The sequence below is a fragment of the Sorex fumeus genome, unplaced genomic scaffold (genome assembly GCF_029834395.1).
Source record: "Sorex fumeus unplaced genomic scaffold, SorFum_2.1 ptg000005l, whole genome shotgun sequence".
Classification (NCBI taxonomy): domain Eukaryota; kingdom Metazoa; phylum Chordata; class Mammalia; order Eulipotyphla; family Soricidae; genus Sorex; species Sorex fumeus.
The window spans coordinates 975,083-998,349 of record NW_026606062.1 but is presented as its reverse complement, the minus strand read 5'-3'; the positions used below and the strand labels follow the sequence as shown (position 1 = coordinate 998,349).

The following is a 23,267-nucleotide window of genomic DNA, read 5'->3' as shown; positions in this document are numbered from 1 at the left end:
TTTGTTATTGACTGTGTACCTAAGCCACTTATGCTAATTTCTTTTTTAAGTGGGAGAAGTAATTGTGTGTGTCAGTACAGGGCCTTCTGATGCAGCTGCCAGGGCACAGTTAGAAGTGTAACTGGCTAAGGAGGATCAGAGGGACCCACAAATAGGAAGGAAAGTCTGATCCCCATGGGGAAAAAAATGGGAATGAAAGGAAGACTGTTTAAAAGGATCCTTGTTGTGAGAAAACATTAGCAGAACCACTGGGCAGTCTGAAAGGAACAAATACTGGAAGAGTTCTTCATAAATCAGATAATCTGGCATTAGGACTCTGCAGGCTCAGTTCATCAGAGCAGCCAGGATAGAAAGCAGCTTTGGCATGACCACTTGAGTGGATTCTGAAGATTTCACAGCTATTAAATTCCCTTCAGTAGATTTTGTCTGGGCTGGAGCGATAGCACAGTGTGTAGGGAGTTTGCCTTGCACGCAGCAAACCGGGATGACCCAGGGTTCGATTCCTCCGCCCTCTCAGAGAGCCCAGCAAGCTTCTCAGAGTATCTCGGCTGCCGACAAAGCCTGGCAGGTTACCCGTGACATATTCGATATGCCAAACACAGTAACAAGAAGTCTCACAATGTTACTGGGCCTGCTTGAGCAAATCCATGAACAACAGGAGGATAGTGACAGTGACAGATTTTGTGTTGATGGAACATCTGAACTGTGTATATCCGTGGTTCACAGTTTCAGCACCCATTACACATGCTTCTGTCTTGGCTTATCCTGAGTTCCCATGGATGAAAGCTTCAAAGAGAAAGGAGTGTGGGGTTAACTGTAGCCCTGTTATGGCAAGTGGTATAGGGACTCCAGATAGTTTTCATCATTTCCCACCTCTACTATGTCTTGTAGATACCCCATCCCCCAAACCAGCAATTCTGAAGTAATGGGTGGTTTTCCTGTGGCATAACCCTCACTCTTGAGGGATCCAGAGATGCCTACTATACTGGAAATTACATGCAAACGATTTTCAGTTTGACCTGAGTAAATTTTACATTGAATTCAGTGAGAAACTCATTAAAGAGTGAGGCAGACCAAAAGGCACCCAAATAGATCACTTAAGTTGCACATTTATTTCTGACTGTTCCTTTTGTGGATCAGATAAGGTGGGATCCCTAACTCTGCTTCTTGTCTATCAATCATTAATTAGAACAAGATTGCATGAGGTGGAGATGGAGGTGATTAGTGGCAATGTCCTTCATTTATGCTCTTGGTGGAGAAGGTCAGTGTCGATTTGCTCAAGCCGGAGCCAGTAACATCTCCTTTCATCCCTGTCGCATGATAGTGTAGCCCAGTGGTCTACTGGGGGCTCTTTCAAGGGTCAGAGGAATGAGACCCATTATTGTTGCTGTTTTTGGCATATCGAATACACCACAGGTAGCTTGCCAGGCTCTGCCGTGCGGGCATGATACTCTCGGTAGCTTGTCAGGCTCTCCGAGAGAGACGGAGACAAATATGTTAAATATACAAGATAATCTGTCAGTACTTGTATTGCAAACCAAAATGCCCAGAAGGAGAGAGAGAGGGAGAGAGGAGAGAGGAGAGAGAGAGAGAGAGAGAGAGAGAGAGAGAGAGAGAGAGAGAAAGAGAATTGCCCTCCATAGAGACAGGGTGGGACAGGGACAGGGCATGGGGATGGGAATAGTGACAGAGGGAAACTGAAGACATTAGTAGTGTGAAATGTACACTGTGGAGGGATGGGTACCGGAATATTCTATGACTGAAACCCAATTATGGACAATTTTGTTGCTGTGTATCTCGTGGTGATTCAATTAAATTTAATTTATCTTCATAAAGTAATAGTATTTTACAAGATGAAAATTTATGTGACAGCATGATGCTATATCATGGTATGTAATGATTGTTACTATGTTATTTTTATCTTATAAAAAATAAAATAAAAGGCTGTTGGCAAGGATATGGGAAAAAGGGACCTTCATTCACTGCTGGTGGGAATATTGACTGGTCCAGTCTTTTGAGAAAGCAAGACAGACACTTCTTAAAAAACTAGAAATAGAGCTTCCATTTGACCCAGCAACTCCACTTCTGGGCATCCAAGAACCCAAAAACTCTATTCAGAAAAGATATTTGCATTCCTATGTTCATTGCAACATAATAACCACATGTATAATCTGGGAAGAGCCTAAGTGTCCAAGAGCAGATGACAGGATAGAGAAACGATGGTACATATACACAATGGAATCTATTAGGCTCTGAGAAAAGATAAAATCATTCAATTTGCTGCTATGTGACGGGGTCTGGAGCTTATCATATTGAGTAAAGTTAGGCAGAAGGAGAGGGACAGAATGATTTCTCCCATAAGTGGTATCTGAAAAAGCTTGGTAAGAAAATGACAATTGCCTAAAGATAACCCCAGCTTGAGTACTGGTCTTCAGTAGTAAATTTGCCATGGCAGAAGGAGGAGGGGAGGAATAGGATTGCAGTGAGGTGGGAGGGACACCAGGACAATGGTCGAAAGAACTAGGCACCGTGGTGGAGGGTGGGGGCTAGAATGGTTTCTTCACAAAACCCTATGATTAATAGTATTTTAAACCACAATGCCTAGAACAATTTTTTTCAAGTTTTGTTATTGCCTTGAAAGAAGAGACTTTTGCAATATATTCCTGTCTGGGAAAAGTGCTAATTCTTCAGATGGAAGCATAGGACATTTGTTAGCCCAAGAGTTCAAGAGTTCAGAGTCACCATCTTCATGTCATGCACCCAGATGTCCCATCAAAGATTAGTGCCCCAGGTTCTTTCCCACCCATTGAGACCCTGGCCAGTGACCAACAGAGCTTCCTTGTTTGGGCATGTAATAGTCTTTGGAGTTCCTTAACTTTTAATTCTTAATCTTGTGTTTGCTTTTCAGCAGTGTCTGGTCTTTTGCTTCCAGAGATAAGAGCCTCTAGTCTGGGTGGAAGAGAAAATTTAAGATGAAGATAAGACTTGTTCCTATCTCTCTGTCATTAAACTATGACAAGTTAGTAAATGTCACCAGTGCAATTCTTGCTCTGTCACCTACATGTCAGATGATTTATTTTTAAAAAGAAAGAAAGAAAAAAAAGTCAGGGTATTTAACACCTTAGAGTCTGTTTTCCCATCTGTAAAAAGAATGGATTTTTTGAGAAACGTTCTGGTTTCTTTATCTGCTTGAATAGCAAGATAACTGCACACCCTCACATATAGACTAAAAATGAAGGTTCTTGGCTCTGGAATAATATTACAGTGGATAATGCACTTGCCTTGCATGCAGTTAACCCCAGACTCAGTGCATATTGTCCAGCAATGGATATGGTCCCCTGAGCCCTGCCAGGAGTGATTTCTTAGCACAGAGCCAGGAGTAATCCCAGATCACCAAGGTATGGCCTCAAAACAAATAATAAAAGAATTAATGGACTCATCTTGGGCAATAGAAGTATTTTATCTTTACTTCCTTTTCATAACCCCCTTCAAAAACAATTGCCACAGCCCAGCTTCCTTCTGGATCTTCTCATTCCAATTCTCTGTTTCTATTTATCACAATAAGAAAGGAACCAAAGGCATCATTTTACTCCAAAACATTTGCAATAAATATGCCCATTATGTGCATTTCTCTTTTCTTCTTTCTTTCTTTCTTTTTTCTTCTTTCTTTCTCCCTTCCTTCCTTCCTTTCTTTTCTTCCTTTCTCACTTTCTCTTTCTGTCTTTTTCTTTCTCCTTCCTTCCCTTCTTTTCTTCCTTTCTCACTTTCTTTCTCTTTCTCTGTTTTTCTTTCTCTGTTTTTCTCTTTCTCCTTCCTTCCTTCCTTCCTTCCTTCCTTCCTTCCTTCCTTCCTTCCTTCCTTCCTTCCTTCCTTCCTTTCTTTCCTATGAAATGAATAGCTTGCTCCACAATTAAAGGCATCACTTTCATCCAGGTGTAAGTGGGATGGGGGGTGAAGAAGTCATGAGAGATGCCTCCTTTAATCCTCAAGAGGCAGGCCCACCTGTATAGGCTCCTGCTGTCTTGACCATAGTGAGTTCCTGTTTATTGAGAACTATGGGTATCTTCTTAGCACTTATCTCTGTCATCAAAGGCATATTTGGCCAGGTAATCCTCCTATTTTCCACCAGTCTCTTGTTTCAACAAAAATTCCAAAGTCCTAAAATTTATCCCCTGAATGCAGGGTCTGTTCCTCATTACCAATGACCATAACACCTTCCACCCTGCTCCCTCCTGCGGTTGGGGATCAAACCATGCTGTTACCTCACTCCCCTTCCTCCCTGTCTGCAGTCAAACCTGTGGTGAGGAAATGCCCTCACTTTGAGGCAGGTTTGCAAAAGACCATTAAGAGTATTGTGTAGTTGCCTGTCTGCAGGCTAGGATGAAGAGAAGTTCAAAAAGAGAAGTCTAGAAGAAAGCCAAAGAGGGAGGTTCATTGCAGAGAATTGTTGGTGTGTTTAATGCACCTCAGAGACCAACAAAAGAAAAAGGAAGCTTTTTATTTTATTTTATTTGCTTTCAATTATATGAGAATTATTTACAGTTTTTGCAGAATATATGAAGAAAGAAAAAATAATGTGATTAAATCAGTTGGGTTATTTGCTATTTCTTTAATTTGATTTCTACAATAAGCTTGTGCTGAAGCAATAGCACAGCGGGTAGGGCGTTTGCCTTGCACGTAGCCGACCTGGGTTCTGTTCCTCCATCCCTCTCAGAGAGCCAGGCAAGCTACCGAGAGTATCCCGCCCGCATGGCAGAGCCTGGCAAGCACCCTGTGGCATATTTAATATGCCAAAACTAGTAACAACAAGTCTCACAATGGAGACATTAATGGTGCCTGCTTGAGCAAATCTATGAACAATGGGAGGACAGTGCTACAGTGCTACAATAAGCTTTAAATATATGTAAAGGAAGGATAACCATGCAATCTTCAAATTGCTCCTACAATGGCATGCTGGGAAATTGGCTGAAAAAGATCCTTAAAAGTTCAGCCAAGCCAACATACATACCCCACTGCTACATCTTGTTTGCTCTGTGAAACTCCTGTGTACTAACCTCCATGGTTTTTATTCTTGCAGCAAAGTCTGGGTGCTTAGGATTTCAGAAATATATGATTCAGTGTAGCTCTGAATTCCATCTGTAGTAAAAATGGAATCTAATGTTTAAGCCAACTTGTAAAGATAAATGAATCCTATTTCGTGCAAACAGCCTGTTTAAATTCAAAACATGGAGTCTGGGATGGAAAAAGCTTCACTGTCTGAAATGTTCCTTTCATGTACAAGAGTTCAAACAAAATTGATTCCTATGCCTCAGGGTGGTCTAGGGGTCCAAGAGAGTTTATTCAGTGGGTTATGCAATGTCACGGGCATACAATATGGGGTTGATGGAATCAATATTACCTGGAATTCACCACTTCTAGGACATTTCAAACAAATATTTATATTCCTTAAGTTATATTAATTTCCTAAATTCACATAGCCATTTACTGGGAGAATTGTAGTTTTTTTAAAAGTCAAAAAATTAAGCTACATGAAGGATTAATCTGTCTAAAATTTAGAATAACATTCACTAAACTGTTAACAGATTTCTCTGACATAGAATGGAAGAAAATTAAGATGTTGATATCAGAGGAAATATACACAATCTGCTTTGTACCTGTCTATGTTGTTTGAATAATTTTTAGTTAATACATGTTATAATTTGATGAAACAAGTGGGGTGAGATGGCCAAAATAGAAGGAAACATTAAATTTAAATGATGGACAATATGACCTTGAAATTAAAAGGACTTCAACCTTGGAGCTTTCAGGTTTTCAAAGGAATTCTTTTTGCTTGAAGATATAGAACAAGAAGTCTTTCCATTTATTTTTTTTCATGCTCCTAGCATTTCAGGTGTTGCATAATAAAGAAATGATCCATTCTTTCCTTCCTTAGCTTTCTCGGGCTCAAAGATTTCCAGAATCTTACCAAAACGAACTGGACAATCTTGTAATGGTTCTGTCCGACCACGTGATTTGGAAATATAAAGATGCACTTGAAGAAACGAAGCGGGCCAACCACAGCGTTGCCAGATTTCTTAAGGTATGGTTTGATGCATAATCACAGATTAATCTCTCTCATATGGGTGGTATAAAGTGACACAGTATGGGAAAAAACAAATGGTCAAAGATCATGAAACCTGAAAACTGGTTTACAGTCCAGAGTTTACCAAGGTGGGGGAGGGGGGCTAGGGAATTGGAAGGGGATTCTGAGACTGAGGTGGAGGGAAACGCGCAGGTTGTACTCATGAAACTCTGTCATTAACAGTATTGTAAATTTAAAAAAAAAAAAAAAAAGGTCGCAGTTCCGGGCAAGCCCCTCTTGAGAGCAGATGTGAGACGTTCCAAATGTCCATCGATTCCTGCCTTCCTGTATGATAGCACTATTAGATGAACACTTTCATCTGCACAACTTCCCTGCTTGAAACACTTTTTAATTTTTTTCCAATTTGGAGTCTCTCAGAACAGAGGTCACATAAAAATATCTATTTGAGTATAGTCAAATCGTTGTACTTCTGAATATTTTAAAAGATAAAAATAAAATTTTAAAAGAAGGATGTGTACTGTGGCAATATTATTCTCTTGGGCATTTCATGCCTTTAAGTGATGTTGTGGATTGGCTGTAGTTCTAATAGTGACGTCAAATAGCCACTTTAGGAAACTTTTGGAAATTTAGCATTTTTTTATGTTTCTTCTAGAATCTTTATTCTTAGATGATAAAAATATTACATCAAAGGAACTATCAATGAAGCTCTTGAACAACTACTTAATATATATTTCCAGCATATATATCTATGTATGTACATGTATCTCAGAAATCACTGTATTTTCATATATACACCTAGAGGTCAAATAACCAATTTAGGAAATGTTTAGAAAGTTAGCATTTTTGTTGTGTTTGTTCCAGAGTCTTATTTTAGATGATAAAAATACTGTTCACTAATTACATCAAAGGAACTATCAATGAAGATCTTGGAAAACTACTTAATAAATATATATATATATCTTCAGTATATATACGTACATGTTTCAGAAATCAATATATGCATATATATTGATGAAATGGACAAAAATAAACAAAAGCTAATGTAGAAGCATGCTTTATGATTTGATTGATTATTCAGTCAAATAGGAAGACACTGTTTTTCCTCTCTTCCGTCTTTTGTCTTACACTGTAATTTTGATGAAGCTGCTTTTCTTGCTACTTCATGGTAACATCAGATCACACTACATAGATGTGAATGTTAGCACTGTTAGCACTGTCCTCCCGTTGTTCATCGATTTGCTGGAGAGGGCACAAGTAACGTCTCCATTGTGAGACTTGTTACTGTTTTTGGCATATCGAATACGTCACAGTTAACTTGCCAGGCTTAAGCCATGCAGGCGCGATACTCTCGGTAGCTTGCCAAACTCTCCGAGAGGGGCAGAGGAGTCGAACCCGGGTCAGCCCTGGTTGGCTGCGTGCAAGGTAAGCACCTAGCCACTGTGCTATCACTTCGCCCATATATGTGAATAATTTATAAATAATTACAAGAAGCACACAATTAAAAGACTTTGAGGAGTGATAGAATATTGTTTTAGTTATCTTTGATATGTTTTTAATTTATCCCAATTTCTTTTATAATGTGTTAAACATTATTCCAAATCATCACTCTATTTATTCCCCTCTTGAATCTATTTTTGTATTCTCTGTTTATCTCTAATTCTTGAGTTTCTTGTTTCCAAAAAGGGAGAGGGCTGGTCAAGATTAAGAGGAATAGAAGGTAAAGGACAAAATATTCCTTTCATTGGGACCAATTAATTCCTGTATGCTATATTTATTACTATGCTAGTAATTTATTTGAATCACTTGATATAGAGGAAACGGGGGGGTAACACTGTATATTGTCCAATTTTTAATCAGGATACGTTCAGAGAAATATTATATTCTTCCCTATATTGAAAAAATTTAATATATAATGGATTATAAAGTCTCTTTAAAAAGACTTCTGTCTACTCTTCTTGGCTTAAATTCTTTGTGCATATGATAATAAGTATATTTTTCCTTGAAAACAATATTTACATATTAAGTTTATAAATATAACTATTGATTTAGTATATAATGCATTTTGAAAGTTCATCACATAACACTGTTTTCAAATTGAGTCTTTGTAGTAGTAGCACAGCAGTAGGGCATTTGCCTTGCACGTGGCCAGCCTGGCCGACCCGAGTTCGATTCCTCCGCCCCTCTTGGAGAGCCCTACAAGCTACAGAGAGTATCCCACCGGCATGGCAAAGCCTGGCAAGCTCCCCGTGATGTATTGGATATGCCAAACACAGTAACAACAAGTCTCACAATGGAGACGTTACTGGGCCCGTTTGAGCAAATCAATAAACAATGGGAGGACAGTGCAGTGCAGTGCAGTAGTAGTTTATTATAGGATACTTTTTAATATACTCTGTGAGGTTTATTAGATGAGTCATTTGAACTAGGAGATAAAAAGTTAAAGGGGAAGTAAGCTAATTTATTCAAGTAAAATAAAACGTAGTCATTTGGCACAATGCCTGGAAATTGATAATCCTGTGCCCAACTTTCCTATGCCCGACATTACTTCCTCCCATTGCTGTTACTAATCTCTTACATTCTCAGAAATCTAACAATACTTCTGTTGTTTCAAATGACTTTTACCTCTCTTAGTCATTAATGTTACATTAGAAATCAATTCCTGGGGCTGGAGCAATAGCACAGCGGGTATGGCGTTTGCCTTGCACGCGGCAAACACGGGTTTGATTCCCATCATCCCATATGGTCCCCCGAGCACTGCCAGGAGTAATTCCTGAGTGCATGAGCCAGGAGTAAACCCTGTGCAATGCCAGGTGTGAGCCAAAAAGCAAAATGAAAGAAAAAAATCAATTCCTATGAGTTCATCATCATTCAAAACCAGCACCTGAAATTGAGTGTGGCCCCATTATTGTTCCCATTTTTTTCCCCTAAGAACTAAGATACTTGTATATCTGTTGTAGGCTGAGACAGGCTGGGGTGGGGATGAAGTTGAAATTGAGGGGGTGGGGTCGCTGGCGGGAGGTAAACTTGGGACATCTGTGTTGACAATTTACACTGGTGGTGGGATGGGTGTTGGAACATTGAATAACTGAAACACAGCCACGAACAGGTTTGTAAGTGTGATGTCACTGTTTTATTGAATCACTGATGTCACAGTGATTCAATAAAACTAAATAAAATGTAAATAAATAAGGACAACAAAGTAGGAAGAAAAAATAAAGGATCCTGGCTAGAAAATGCCCTCTTTTACTTCAATGTCACGAGAAAGTAATTTTTTGCAACAATTGGATCAAAAACCATGTACATTTCTCTGATTTTTCTTCTTTCTCTATCTGTAAGTTAATACATAATTAACTTACATTTGTGCCTCAGAGAAAGACAACAGAGGATTTTTAGGGAAAGAACTCCCTGATGGGGATATTTAGAATAAAACCAGTGGAGGCTTTCCTCTCCAAGCTGGGAAAGCCTGGAGGTGTTTTTCACTCCTACTGAGAACTCAAACAATAGGCAAAAGACCCTTTCCTCTTTTTCCTCCCTCCCCACTTTATAACTGAACATCTTTTTTGTCTGTGATGTCTGTGTCTTTCCACTACTTTTTTTTAAATTGCAGGATTCTTTAAATTGCAGGACCACCTGCTTTTTACTGAGTGGAAAGGTAGTTACTGAAAAAAGTTAAATTTATATTTAAAATGAAAAATATATCTGAGGGAATGTATTGACACAGTGGTGTATAGGTACATGAAAAATGCTCAAGAAAACAAAGAATAGAAAACAAAAAAAGACAAATTCTCAGTGAAGAAAAAAAGTAGAATTTATTAGAAAAGAGAGTTTTTGTTTGCCCTCCAGTATATTTCTGTGGGCGTCTTTCCACTCATAAACTTCCTACAGCAAGGAACCCTGGCCACTCCTTTTTAAGAAGAGATTTCTAAGTAAACATGAGGAAAGATCCAAGAAAGGGAAAAACATGGGCATGGACCATCTTGAACTCTTGGAACAAGAAAGCAATATTTTATACCAAGTGGTTTCCCCTAAGGAGAATTTTTCTTTTTTTGTTTGGTTGCTTTGCTTTGTTTGGGCATCACACCTTGTGGTGCTCAGGTTCTGCATTCAGCGATCACACCTGGCAGTCTCTGGGGACTATATAGTGCCAAGGATTAAACCCCGGTTCGCTGCATGCAAGGCAAGCGCCCTACCCACTGAAATATCTCTCCAACTTCTAAGATCTTATGTATGTGTGCCCACACACATGAGGAAGGATGTAATGAATGTATACATGATAATCACCTCCAGATAGCAGTGTGTTATCATGTCTTGCCAAGGCACTACATTAATGAATACTGTCCCTGCTTCCAATTCCACTCCCTTCTAGAGAAGCCACTGGACTCTGGTTACTGTTGGCATTGCTCTCTTGGAGAGAGATCAGGTATTGTGCCAACTTGGAACACTTGCCCACTTCCTTCAAACCCAAGACTCCCATTACAGTGAAGAGAATTTGACAACAGACATAGGAAGACCATCAACAGCTCAATAATAGAAATCTCTAGAATGACCTTCACTCTTTAAATACAAGTTGCCTTGACAGGAATAATTGACTATGTAGAAATTGACCAGTGAGAGTCTGTACCATTCCCCCTTTTTATTCCGTATTGTATATATAGCAAAGAATCTCCACCCATGGAACTATAGAATAAATTTAGGAAGGAAATAGTAAAATGTACATAAAATATAAATTTTACATATAAATAAAATAATAGAAAAATGGAAAAGGGAAACTTTGTTTTAAACTCAGGGGTTAAAGAAGTCAGCAAATAAAAGAAAAATTTCTCCATAAAAAGAAAAAGACTGTAATAATGACTACAGGGGAACTCCAGGAGATGTTTTAGAAGATGAATAAATATTGCTTGCTATTACTGGTGTGTATGCTCTATCCAGTACTGAGGTTAGTTACCGTATGTGCATATTTATTTACATATACTAAGTTTTTTTTTTTGAACACTGGCACAAAATAGTTAAGTGTGGTTTTGAAGTGTTTAGTTTCCACATCTTTATTTAACACATTGAATTTCAAAGTACTTAATTGTCTTTGCTAAGAGTTTAGAATCCTAGGAGTAAATATTTGAATTTAGCATTTTTTTTCTTTTAGCGCTGCTTTACTTTTATGGACCGGGGCGTTGTGTTTAAGATGGTCAACAGCTACATCAGCATGTTCTCTTCTGGGGATCTCAAGGTAAGAACCGAGTGCACATTAACAGCTTTCTTGTTTAGAAAGCAAGGACATTTTTATCTCAATAAAGTTGCATCCGTTGATGTCTGCCTAAAACATTGACCTTCCCTTTCTCTGTATCCAAAAATCACTTCCATGTCAGTGAGCCTCTAAACTGACCCACCCACTGAGTAAATCTCCCAAGGGTCCTGTTAGTAGGAGACAAAGGGAAGAAGTAAATTATTTTATTTTATTTTTATTTATTTATTTTTAATTGAATCACCATGAGGTACAGCTACAAAACTTTCATATTTGATTTTTAGCCATACAATCACTAAACACCCATCCCTCCACCAGTACACATTCTCCATCACCAGTGCCCCCAGTATACCTCCCCCTACCCTGTTTCCAACTCTCCCCTGCCTCTATGGCAGACAATTTCCCCCCTACTCTCTACTCATTTGCGGAATATAAAATAACATAATATGAGACTGACACCAAATGACAGTAGAGGCAAGGGCCAGGAATATTGTTCCATAGTTGGAAGCCTGCCCACCTCATGAGCTGGGGGAGAAGGCAGCTGGAATAGAGAAGGGATCACTAAGCCAATGACGGCTGAAGTAAAGTGTTTTCATTTCATGTTTATTTCCCTTGCTGATGGGGGAAAGGAGTAGTTCTGGATCTACAACTATTTAGATTTATTCAGCCCATCTCTGTTTCCACACTGACAGCCCCATTTCCATGGACGAGTCCTTGCCCGAAAAGGAAGTGTGTGCTGGGAATTAGGCAGAGAACAGTGCCCTCTAAAGAGCACTGTTTGGTCCATGGTGCTCCCAGATAGGTGCAGTAATGCCAGCTCCAAGCTGAGCCCTTGCAGGTGAGACCCAAACATCTCCAGTGTGTTAAGATTTCCAGGTAAGGAACTGCAGACATAGTACAGTGGTCCCGCCAGGGTTCAGTCCCCGGCACCATGTGTGGGCGGTCCCCCAGCACCACCAAGAATGATGATTCCTGAGTAGGGAGCCAGGAGTAACCCCTGAGCACTGAGTGTGATCCAAGAACAAAAAACAGTAATGAAAGATATTCAGGTTCTTCTAGTGTTTTCTCAACCCGAGAGCCATTGAACGATAGAGAATATGGCATGTGCCGACAGAGGGAAGATCAGAAACATCTGCATCATCAAAGTACTGTCCTTCAGGATTGTTTCTTGCTACTCGAAGGAAAAACTTGAGTTTCAAGTAACAGATATTCACACCCATTTGAACAAAATAGGATTTATCGGCAGTATAAGGGCTGGAGCGATAGCACAGCGGTAGGGCATTCGCCTTACAAGCAGCCAACATGGCCGACCCGAGTTCGATTCCTCCGCCCCTCTCGGAGAGCCCGGCAAGCTACCGAGAGTATTCGATATGCCAAACACAGTAACAACAAAGTCTCCAATGGAGACGTTACTGGGCCCGCTCGAGCAAATCGACGATCAACGGGAGGGCCTTTACCTTTACCTTTACCTTATGTTGGGAATAAAAAAAAATCTCATTTGTAAAAGAGCTAGAAATCTAGATGCGAGTGTTAGAATCAAGCAATGAAACTGATAGCGAAAGAGAAACCTTTGGCCCAGCCCTACCGCTGCTTTAATGAATCAGTTCAAACCTTTTCCTCCCTCTTAACTTGCTGATTAAGATTTACATTCCAAGGGCTGGAGCAATAGCCCAGCGGGGAGGTCATTTGCCTTGCACTTGGCCGACCCGGGTTCGATTCCCAGCATTCCATATGGTCCCTTGAGCACTGCCAGGGGTAATTCCTGAGTGCAGAGCCAGGAGTAACCCCTGTGCATCGCCAGGTGAGACCCAAAAAGCAAAAAAAAAAAAAAAAAAAGATTTACATTCCAGAGAGGAAATGTGAGGAAATGTGACCAATTTGCTTTGGATTGCATGCCTATCTCATAAAGAGAGAAGACAGGACACCTGAATTAATAGTGTCCCATTAACCTTGACCCACTGGGAAGAATGAAGTCCCTAAAGAGAAATGATGAAGGTATTGAGGAAAACTAATGAGTAAAGATGCCAAAACTAAAATGGTTTTCTTACATCCTTTCGTATCATGCTTAGGAGCCTGGGAATTTATGAACAGGAAAGTTACATGATTGCATATCATTTGATTTTGATAATTAATTTATCTCTAAATATTTTTGAATGAATATTCTTGGTAAGTATACTGGTCATGCATTGCATTTAAAGAATATTCAATTAGATATAATGCAAGTAGACCAAATTTAACATGTATTTAAAGACCACACAAAATATTCTCAATGAAGAGTCATTAACATCTAATTATGTTCCTCATAATCTAATTATGTTCCTCTTGACTTGGCAGAACAAAGGCTGAAGTCAAACATTATTCTTTCAAGTGGCAGTCTTTAAAGTTATTGACTGAGGTTGCCACACTATATCGTTCTAAAATATCTGAGCAAAAGAAGTATATTTTATTTTGTTAGCTGATGCTATAAAATACAACAACACAATCTGAGTCTTGAAATTTTATTTTTGCTGCATGACAAGGAAAACAAAACATATGCATGCTAATCGTTCCAACTTTGAGACTGTTTTTTGACACACTTGTTCACCTTAGACCATATCTTGACTAATCTCTGTCCTAGTCTAAACATTATTGAAAAGAAAGACTTTTTTGCAAGAGTAGAGAAGAGATGGATTCAATAATATGCCCTGAGAACAAAAAGCGTGACTTGAATTTTTAATTAGCCTGCAACTTTGTCTTTCTTTGATTCTTGGCTCATTAAAGTTGATGGACCAGACCTGTTCTGACTTACTATGGTTTGGGAGTTCTACACGTGTGAAGAATGAGCATGTTATAAGTAAGAATTTTATGATAAAAACTTATAAAGGTAAAAATAGAACTCGGAGCATCACTGTATCACTGTTTCACTGTCATCCCATTGTTCATCAATTTGCTGGAGTGGGTGCCAGTAACATCTCCATTCGACCCAGCCCTGAGATTTTAGCAGCCTCTCCTTACTCGTCCTTCCCGACGGTGCTGTATTGGAGGCTCTTTCAGGGTCAGGGAAATGAGATCCGTTATTGTTACTGTTTTTGATATATCGAATACCACCGGGGAGTTTTCCAGGCTCTGCCAAACTCGGAGTATATCTTCCATAATCTCAATGTAGGTTACAAATGAGATCATTTCTTCAGGTCTTGCCAAATCCCCAAAGATAGGGAGACTGACCTTTACTTGCAACTACAGGGGAGACAAAAATCCTTCAAACTGTACAGTTAACCTACTGGTCACACAAAGTGCCTTTTTTAAAGTCATGGTATCAGATTCAAGTGCAGACTTTTTGTTTAATCTTAATTACTTACTTTGATAAAAATAACTCATCCAGCGTTCTTCTTTTCAGACCTTATGCCAGTACAAATTTGATTTTCTCCAAGAAGTATGTCAACATGAACATTTTATTCCTCTGTGTCTTCCCATAAGATCAGCATATATTCCAGGTAATTCCCAGATATCTCTTTATTTCCTATAAAGAAGACCTAAATACTTTATCTTTTGTTTGCTTGTTTTCCTGTCTTCTGTCTTGGTTTTGCCTGAAGTTATTGCATGGGCTCCAATAATTAAATCAAAATGCCAAGCAAGTCTTTGGCATTTGGTAGAGAATATAGTTCTAGGATTCTCAAGGTACAGTTTGATATCCATGGAAAGCGGAAACCAGAAAGATCAAGAACCTCTTCATATGTATTTTAGCCTGCTCCAGTATTTTCAAGGGGAAAAAAAGAGAGTGTATACTATCACACCTATAAAGTTTTTGTCACTTTAAATTTAAATATCAGCTATAGACTTTATCCCAGTCTTCACAGAGAAAGGGATAGAAATGATATCTTAGAGATAATTGCATTCTTAACTTTTTGTTTTGTATTGGGTTTTATTTTCTAAATGAGAGACCCATGTTATTGACACACTGCTTAAAAATTCTGGAAAAAAAATCCTGTTTTTGTCCATTTGATCCCATTTGTTTATATTATTTATTCCAGTTATTTGTATCTTCAAGACCTGATATGTTTTCTGCAGACCTGATAACCATGAACAGTAAAATGTATGTCTCATTGTGAGCTGTTTCTCATGGGAAATGGGTCCCAAGTGAAAAGAAGAAGAAAAACTAAAATAACTCCATCTAGATATTTGTCTCAAAAAACTAAAACTTTATAGAGAGATTAACATTTTAGAACAATATATCTTAATTTTTCAGCATAAATGACACATAATTGTTTGCAAATATAATTTGTATATCAATGGGCATGTGTCTGAACTTTCTTTTATATTAAATCCAGATCCTTTGACACCTTCAGAATCAACTCAGGAGTTACATGCATCAGGTAAACCACTGGATTTTACATTAAATTATATAAGCATCAACAACATCATAATCTAACAATATCGATGTATGTAATTACTACATAGTTCCAATTTTCAGATATTAATATTCAGATTTTACATCATAATATAACAATATTCGGTCACGGTCATGGTCATGGTCCTCCTGTTGTTCATCGATTTGCTTGAGCGGGCCCAGTAACATCTCCATTGTGACACTTGTTACTGTGTTTGGCATATTGAATACATCACGGGTAGCTTGCCAGGCTTTGCCGTGTGGGCGAGATACTCTCAGTAGCTTGCCGGGCTCTCCGAGAGGGGCGGAGGAATGGAACTTGGGTCGGCCATGTTGGCTGCGTGCAAGGCAAATGCCCTACCCACTGTGCTATCACTCCAGCCCATAACAATATTAATGTATTTAATTACTACATAGTTCAATTTTCAGTTACTAATGCTCAGATTTTATATACATCTCAAAAAGTTTCTTGAACTTTTCTCTTTTTTACCAATAATTATGTGATTTCCCCCTACTTTAATTCTATCCTATTTATCTCTAGAACTTAAAAATATTTTTAATATCCCAAAGCATCCAAAATTATAAATGAATAATGAATAAATGAATAAAACTTCAAGATATAGAGACTAACATGCTGGCTCTATATAACTAGCATTATATTAAATACTTGCTATGAAACACTCCGGTAACTCAAATGTGAGGAAATTCATCTTTGTGCCCTAAAATGTTAAAAAAATGTTTCATTGGCTCCTGTTGTGAACAAAAATATCCAGTTGCTCATGTACAAATCATAGCTGCATTGCGATTATATGAGGATTCGGTGAGCTCATACCTGTACAGTGTGGAGAGCAGTGATCCTGGTTCTATAAGTAAGCATCTTCCTCTTATTACCAGTTACACTTAGGGAGCATGTCAGACATTCTGAAAAACATATGTCATCACTAGAAATTCTAACTTTTTCTCCATATTCCAACTTCAAATTTTCTCAGTTCTCTTTAGACTGCTCCAACACCCTCTTCAGTTCATTTATTCCTTGCTTTCATTTCCTTTGCTTGTTTCCTTCTACCTCAGGCCCAGTTAGCTCCAACTTCTCTCCCTTCCCTATTCCCATAGCCTCCATATCGCAGCCCCTCACCCCATTCCTCTCATTTACATTCTTTCACTATATTAATAAACCGATAAAGCACAGTTCTGATTGAGCCACTTTTTTCAATGCCATTAACCTCTGATTGAGCAGCTGATCTCAAAGATGTAGAAACGCAAATGAATTTCTCCAAGAAGTACAAATGGCAGTAGGACAAATGGTTGCAAACTCCAGCCAAGCAATTTGTACTTTAGTTTCCCATCATCTAGCTCTACACTTTAGAAGGTTTCAATTTTTGTCACTCTTTTATTTACTGCCCACCCTCATATTTATGTCCAGAAATACCTGAACTCATAATTCTGTGCCATCAGAAACTGTACTGCATAGGACCAGAGCAATCGTGGTGGCACAAATACCTAGCATGTGGAAGACCCTGAAGTCCATCCATGGCAATGCAAGGTCTACTGAGCACTACTGGGTATTGCCTCCAAGTATGGCCAGGAGTGACCACAGTCTCCCTATCTCTAAGATCCATACTAAAAAAATGATCCCTTATCCTCCTGTCCACCCTTTTGTTGCCCCTTTTGCTTCCAGAACTCTCTGTCTCTCCAAAGGAACTTGAAGGCCTATCTCAGCATCTTCCTTCTGGTATCATCTCATGATTCTGCCAGACAAATATATTTCTCCTCTCAACTCGTAGAATACTACAGATTTAAACATGTGACTTGAGGTCTTGTCTGTGTCAGTAGACACAGGACTCCCCATCCTACTGAGAGCTTCTCTATTGCATTTCTCATCTATGTAGAGTGACTCTATTACTGGTTTCTTCCCAGTAGTGGAAAGAATTGATAAATCTGGGACGGGAGTGATAGTTCAGCAGGTAGGGCATTTGCCTTGCACACAACCAACCATACAGTCCCCAGAGTACTGCCAGGAGTGATTCCTGAGCACCAATAATCAGGAATAACCCCTGAATATTGCCAGGTGCAGCCCCTCCAAAAAAAATTACCAAAAAAAAACAAGGATAAATTGGTTGAGAGTATAAACTGATCATTTGTTTTTCAATGACGTGGTCCTTTTATTTTCTTCACAAAGATATGCCAGAATATTCAGTCACGAATGAATTTTGTCGAAAGCATTTCTTAATTGGAATCCTGCTCCGAGAAGTTGGCTTTGCGCTGCAGGAAGACCAAGATATAAGACACTTAGCTTTAGCTGTTCTAAAAAATCTAATGGCTAAGCATTCATTTGATGATCGATACAGAGAACCAGTAAGTGACCTTCCTTTCTCCCTTCCCTAAACACCGTTTAATGGTTCACTGCATTAAATGCATCTCAACCCTATGAGTTTATTGATTTTTATGTGAGTCATTTCTTTTGGCTTCCTTTCACCTAGGCAAAACAGGCGCAGATAGCAAGTCTATACATGCCTCTCTATGGCATGCTTTTGGACAACATGCCAAGAATTTACCTGAAAGATCTGTATCCTTTTATTGTCAATACATCTAATCAAGTAAGTTTCATACTACTTCAGATTCTTTCTTTTTCTTTTGGTCATACCCAGTGGTGATGCTTAGGGGTTACTCCTGGTGGTGCTCAGGGGACCAGATGATATGCAGGAGATCAAACTCACATCAACTGCATGCAAGGCAACCTCCCAACCCGTTGTACTATTGCTCCAGCCCCTCAGATTCTATTTTCTAATATCTGGAGTTCCTCCCAAACTGTACTCAGAGTACCTGAGGGTGGAGGGTGACACTTCATGGACTATATAGGCCTCATGGTTCAGTCACCAGGCACAGCAATGGGTTGCTGCTTGCACTCAAAGGGAAGCCCGTCAAATCCAGCCGTACTTGGGGCCTACCAGGTTGCACTTTGTGGTTCTCTGGAGTTTCTCGTAGGGCCAGAGATTCCACCTGGGGCCTCATGCATGCAAGGCATATGCTTCAACCCTTTGAGTTATCTCCCCAGTCCCACAGAAGTCCATTTTAATAAAGAGTTTGCCCTTTTAAAAATATATTTGACCTGGAGACTGATGTTACCTAACTGTGAGCAAATTAGGGGGGAAGCAGTTTTTGCTAACACTTTTTGGTAGGTATTTTAAGACATTCATATCAGTGTCATTTGTTCTGGATTGGACTGTGAAGTTTCCCTCTATTCTCTGGAGCATCATTCAACAGACATACTACCAATTCCTCCACTGTTGCCCTCATGGCCCCGTCATCAGCGTACACCCTTCCCACTACCTCTGTGCATTTGTTTTATGGTCACAAAATGATAGAAGGCACATTCTTAGCCCAGGGGGAGACCGTTGCTTATGCTTCTTCCACTGGGACAGCATAATGACTCCCAAATCACCAGGTTTAAGGGTACTGTTCATAGTCCCAGATGTATTAACATTTATATAAATCCAGTAACTGCAGAATATTACCATTGAGAGCAGTTTTTGAACCTCTTTTTCTAACCTTTTCCCTGTCCAATCTTGTTCTTTCCTATGCCCCTTCCTCATCCTACTGGTTGACAGTTTATTGCCCTGCCACAAACTTCCATTTATGCCATTTTTACTTGTATTCCCTTTGGAATACCTGGTGACCTTATGGCCCCCATAAGAAGCTCTGGTATAAAAAATAGGAGCTTTCCCTTTGTGTCTTTGGTTTTGCTTTGTTTTGCTTGGGGATGGGAAGCTTTGGAAAAACACTGTTCAATTCTCTGCAGTATCAGTCATCAGTCACACAGTATCTAAGGTCCGTGTGATGCTAGAAAATTTTCTTGGGTCAGAGAGATGGTACATCAGGTAGGGAACTTACCTTGCATGCAGTCAGCCCAAGTTCAACCCCCAACACCCAATATAGTCCTCTGAGCCTGCCAGAAGTTATCCCTTAGCACAAAGCCAGGAGTGAGCCCTAACTACCACTTGATATGGCCTAAAAATATGCCCCCCAAAAAGTTATTCAATCTCTTTATACTCCATTTTATTATTGATAAAATGAGAGTGATACCTTCATTATGGAAGTTTTGTAAGAATTAAATTATATAATAGAAAATATTTGCAATAAAATCTAGTATACAATAGGTAGTAAAAATATAGCTTTTAGGGGCTTGGGGGATATAGCTTAGTGGCTATGAGTTCCTGCCTTGAAAGTGTAAAATCCCTGCATGCACTTATTGTGATCCTGGTGGCTTTACTGTCTGTAATCCTTGGTGTCACAAGAAACTTCCAGAACCACTTCAACCAGATATCTGAAGGCTCCACAATAAACCCTTATGCATCAAATACAAATGATATGCAAGCACAATGCCAGGAAGCGCAGTCCCTGTTGAGCAGACAACAGAAGCTAATAATTATTTAGTCTATTTAGTCTATCATATTTTAGTAGCAACATGAGTACTAACACATATTCATATCATAGTGATCTGTAATCTGTATGTGTGAATATATCAATAATATAATGATATATATCAATTGTATTTCATTGTATTTCTAAAAGACATATTCTACTAGATGGCAAAAAAAATCTGAAACCAATGTATAACTAAAACTAGTTTTAAATGGGTTCTTTTTCACTCCCTACCTTGGTATGAGACCTTTGCTGAAATAGGAACGAGCAGATATCACCTAATTGAAGGTGTGGTGATGAAGGCATATGTATATTTGCGATGTGGAAATAACGAGTCCCATTACCTCTTCTATCTTTGGATGCAGGGTTCTAGAGATGACCTCAGTACCAACGGAGGATTTCATACCCAGTCAACTATGAAACATGCAAACTCAGTGGATACATCATTTTCTAAAGATGTTTTAAATTCCATAGCAGGTATTTAAGACCTTCTCAAACTGGTTGTGTTTAACTCCCATCCCTGTTTACATTGTATATCATCGTGCTTTTTTACTCACTCCATAATTCATTACACATAATACGTTTGGCAAAGTGTACCACTTTTATGGAGCTGAAGACTCTTTTCACATATTTCTTTGAATGCCATCCAGAAACTTCCTCTTCCACTTAACTTTCATTTTTCTTGGACTTGAAGAGCAATATATTTGAATGTTATCAAATTGCTTCATTTGGAAACAATCTACATTTTGTTAAGTAAAATTTAAAATATAAAATATGTACTTTAAAATATAGCCTTTGAACTTCAAGATTATTTTTAAAAGTGACTTTAGAAATGCCATCGTAACTTCTCAGAAATGTCAAAATTTGTAAGCTTTTTCATCAAAAATATTTTTATGAAATTTTATAAAGCATTTAAGTGGAAACTTGCTTTTAAAAGCTTTTTAATAAATCAAAGAAATACGCATTATTTTTATTTATACATGTTTTCAGTTTTCTAATCATTAACACTGACATGACCCTTACGATAATATAATGTTTCATGTGTAAGTCAGTCTCAGACTCTATTGTGACAACTTCTCAGAATGGTGCCACGACCTCAATGATCCTTTTGGTTCATCGTTTTAACGCTTTTTGTGTGTGTGCCCATACATCTCATTACCATGTGTGTGCTGTGGCTTGTGTTTGCAGCCTTTTCATCAATAGCTATTTCTACAGTAAACCATGCTGAGTCCAGAGCATCCTTAGCAAGTCTTGACTCCAACCCAAGTACCAACGAGAAGAGCAGTGAGAAGACCGATAACTGTGAAAAGGTATGAGTCCCCTCCCAAACGTACTTACTGAGCAGATGACCTATCAGAAACTTCCTACTCTTACTCAATCCTTATTGGTTCTTTGATTCCTAGATCCCAAGACCCTTGTCTTTGATAGGCTCAACTCTTCGCTTTGACAAATTAGATCAAGCAGAAACCAGGAGTCTTCTTATGTGCTTTCTTCACATTATGAAAACCATTTCGGAGGGTAAAGAGAACTCCCTAAAATAAAATTTTAAAATAAAAAAGCAAAGATCCTTAAACTTAAGACTCTCATGTTACATGGTATTTCTTTTCAGAAACTTTGATCACCTACTGGCAAAGGGCACCCAGTCCAGAAGTGTCTGACTTTTTCAGCATTTTGGAGTAAGTTTTAAAGTTCACTGTTTGACATTTGTTTTCTGAGATCTTCAAATTAGCTCAGTACATCAGCCTTTATTCAAAGTATGCCTCTCATGAATTATCTATAAATAATACTGCATTGACTATTTTAAAATTTGTCATTTTAATGTACTAAAATGAATAAGTTGTATAAATAAAAAGTATGAATAATTATGTGACTTTTTTCCTCTTTAGTGTTTGTCTCCAAAATTTCAGATACCTAGGAAAACGCAATATAATAAGGTAATAATTTTAAATTCCAGTAGCATAGTATGCTTTTTAAAATGATTGTGACAAATGTTAATGAATCAGTTTAGACTTTTAGATACATTCTAGAAATCTCAAAATGCAAATTCATACAACAAAGCTGATCTCATATTAGGCATAGAATTTTGGCAATTTCCCTGTACCTGTAATAGATCTTATATTAATTAAATCCGTCTAATTAGAAAACTCCAAAGCATAGTTTTCTGCATTTTATGTATCTTCTGAATGAAATTCTCTAACATTATATTGTTATAACTTGGAAGGTATCTATTTAAGAGAATGCTTTTAGAAAACTGAAGATAACAACATCTATTTGTGTTTTTATTTTTTTCCTGTGAAAGGCAAGAACAGCCTCTAGCACCTTTATTGAACCCTAACTTCGAAAATGTCATTTCCGTTTAGCAAGTGAAACATTTCATTGCTCAGTAACTACTCTGTCAATTCTTGGTTTTTCGCTCTATATAAATTAAAATTCTGAGCTGTGGTGAAAACTTCAATTTTCCTTTCAGAAAAATTGCTGCTGCATTTAAATTTGTGCAGTCCACCCAGAACAATGGAACACTCAAAGGATCAAATCCTTCCTGCCAAGCGTCGGGCCTCTTGCCACAATGGTAATAACAACTTTGCTTGATTGTTTAAATTATATCTCTGAGCACAGCGTGTGTATATAGAAGTGGTACAAGAGGATATGCATATGCATGTTTGTATTTTTAAATGTGTACATATTATTGTGTACACATACGTGATTGCTTCACGTGCAAATTTTAAGGAACTGTTAGCTGAAGTTTAGTTACATACCTGTCTGCCCCACTGGCTTGTAGAGACCTCAGAGGCAATGGTCAACCCTTATTTATGTTCACCTTGGACACAAAACCTGGCATGGACTGAAGATTAATAATGATCTTAATATAACCGAACCTAAAAGGGTAGATATTGTTCCAGTAAATGCTTCTCTAAAGGTTTGTTCATCTCCTTGTGACAACATAAAATGTGAAATTGTAGCTCCTACTCCTTTCCATGTAATTGCGATATTTTATCAGGGCTTTAAAGGTAAATTGTTTCTAAGGGGCTAAAGTTAATGATGACCATGGATGACTCTCCTGCTGACTTCCGACTTCCTAGTTATTGCCCTGATTTAACTTGTACCATAAGGCCTGGAATCATCTTTCATTAGCTTATCCTACGGGAAACATTTGCCAC

The 23,267-nt window shown here is 38.5% G+C and overlaps 1 protein-coding gene across 10 annotated transcripts in view; it reads left to right on the top strand.

Annotated features, from left to right (window-relative positions):
- DOCK10 (dedicator of cytokinesis 10) overlaps positions 1-23,267 on the top strand; it is a 326,872-nt gene that overhangs the window by 265,930 nt on the left and 37,675 nt on the right. For 9 of the 10 annotated variants that reach the window (XM_056120910.1, XM_056120866.1, XM_056120935.1 and 6 more), the window contains exons 28-39: positions 5,933-6,079; positions 11,223-11,306; positions 14,698-14,794; positions 15,629-15,673; positions 17,867-18,042; positions 18,168-18,284; positions 20,475-20,586; positions 21,298-21,419; positions 21,513-21,627; positions 21,719-21,785; positions 21,996-22,043; positions 22,577-22,678. In XM_056120910.1, the coding sequence (XP_055976885.1) occupies positions 5,933-6,079; positions 11,223-11,306; positions 14,698-14,794; positions 15,629-15,673; positions 17,867-18,042; positions 18,168-18,284; positions 20,475-20,586; positions 21,298-21,419; positions 21,513-21,627; positions 21,719-21,785; positions 21,996-22,043; positions 22,577-22,678 (1,232 nt within the window). The remainder of the gene's footprint in view (positions 1-5,932; positions 6,080-11,222; positions 11,307-14,697; positions 14,795-15,628; positions 15,674-17,866; positions 18,043-18,167; positions 18,285-20,474; positions 20,587-21,297; positions 21,420-21,512; positions 21,628-21,718; positions 21,786-21,995; positions 22,044-22,576; positions 22,679-23,267) is intronic. The other variant, XM_056120877.1, reaches the window with a different exon arrangement.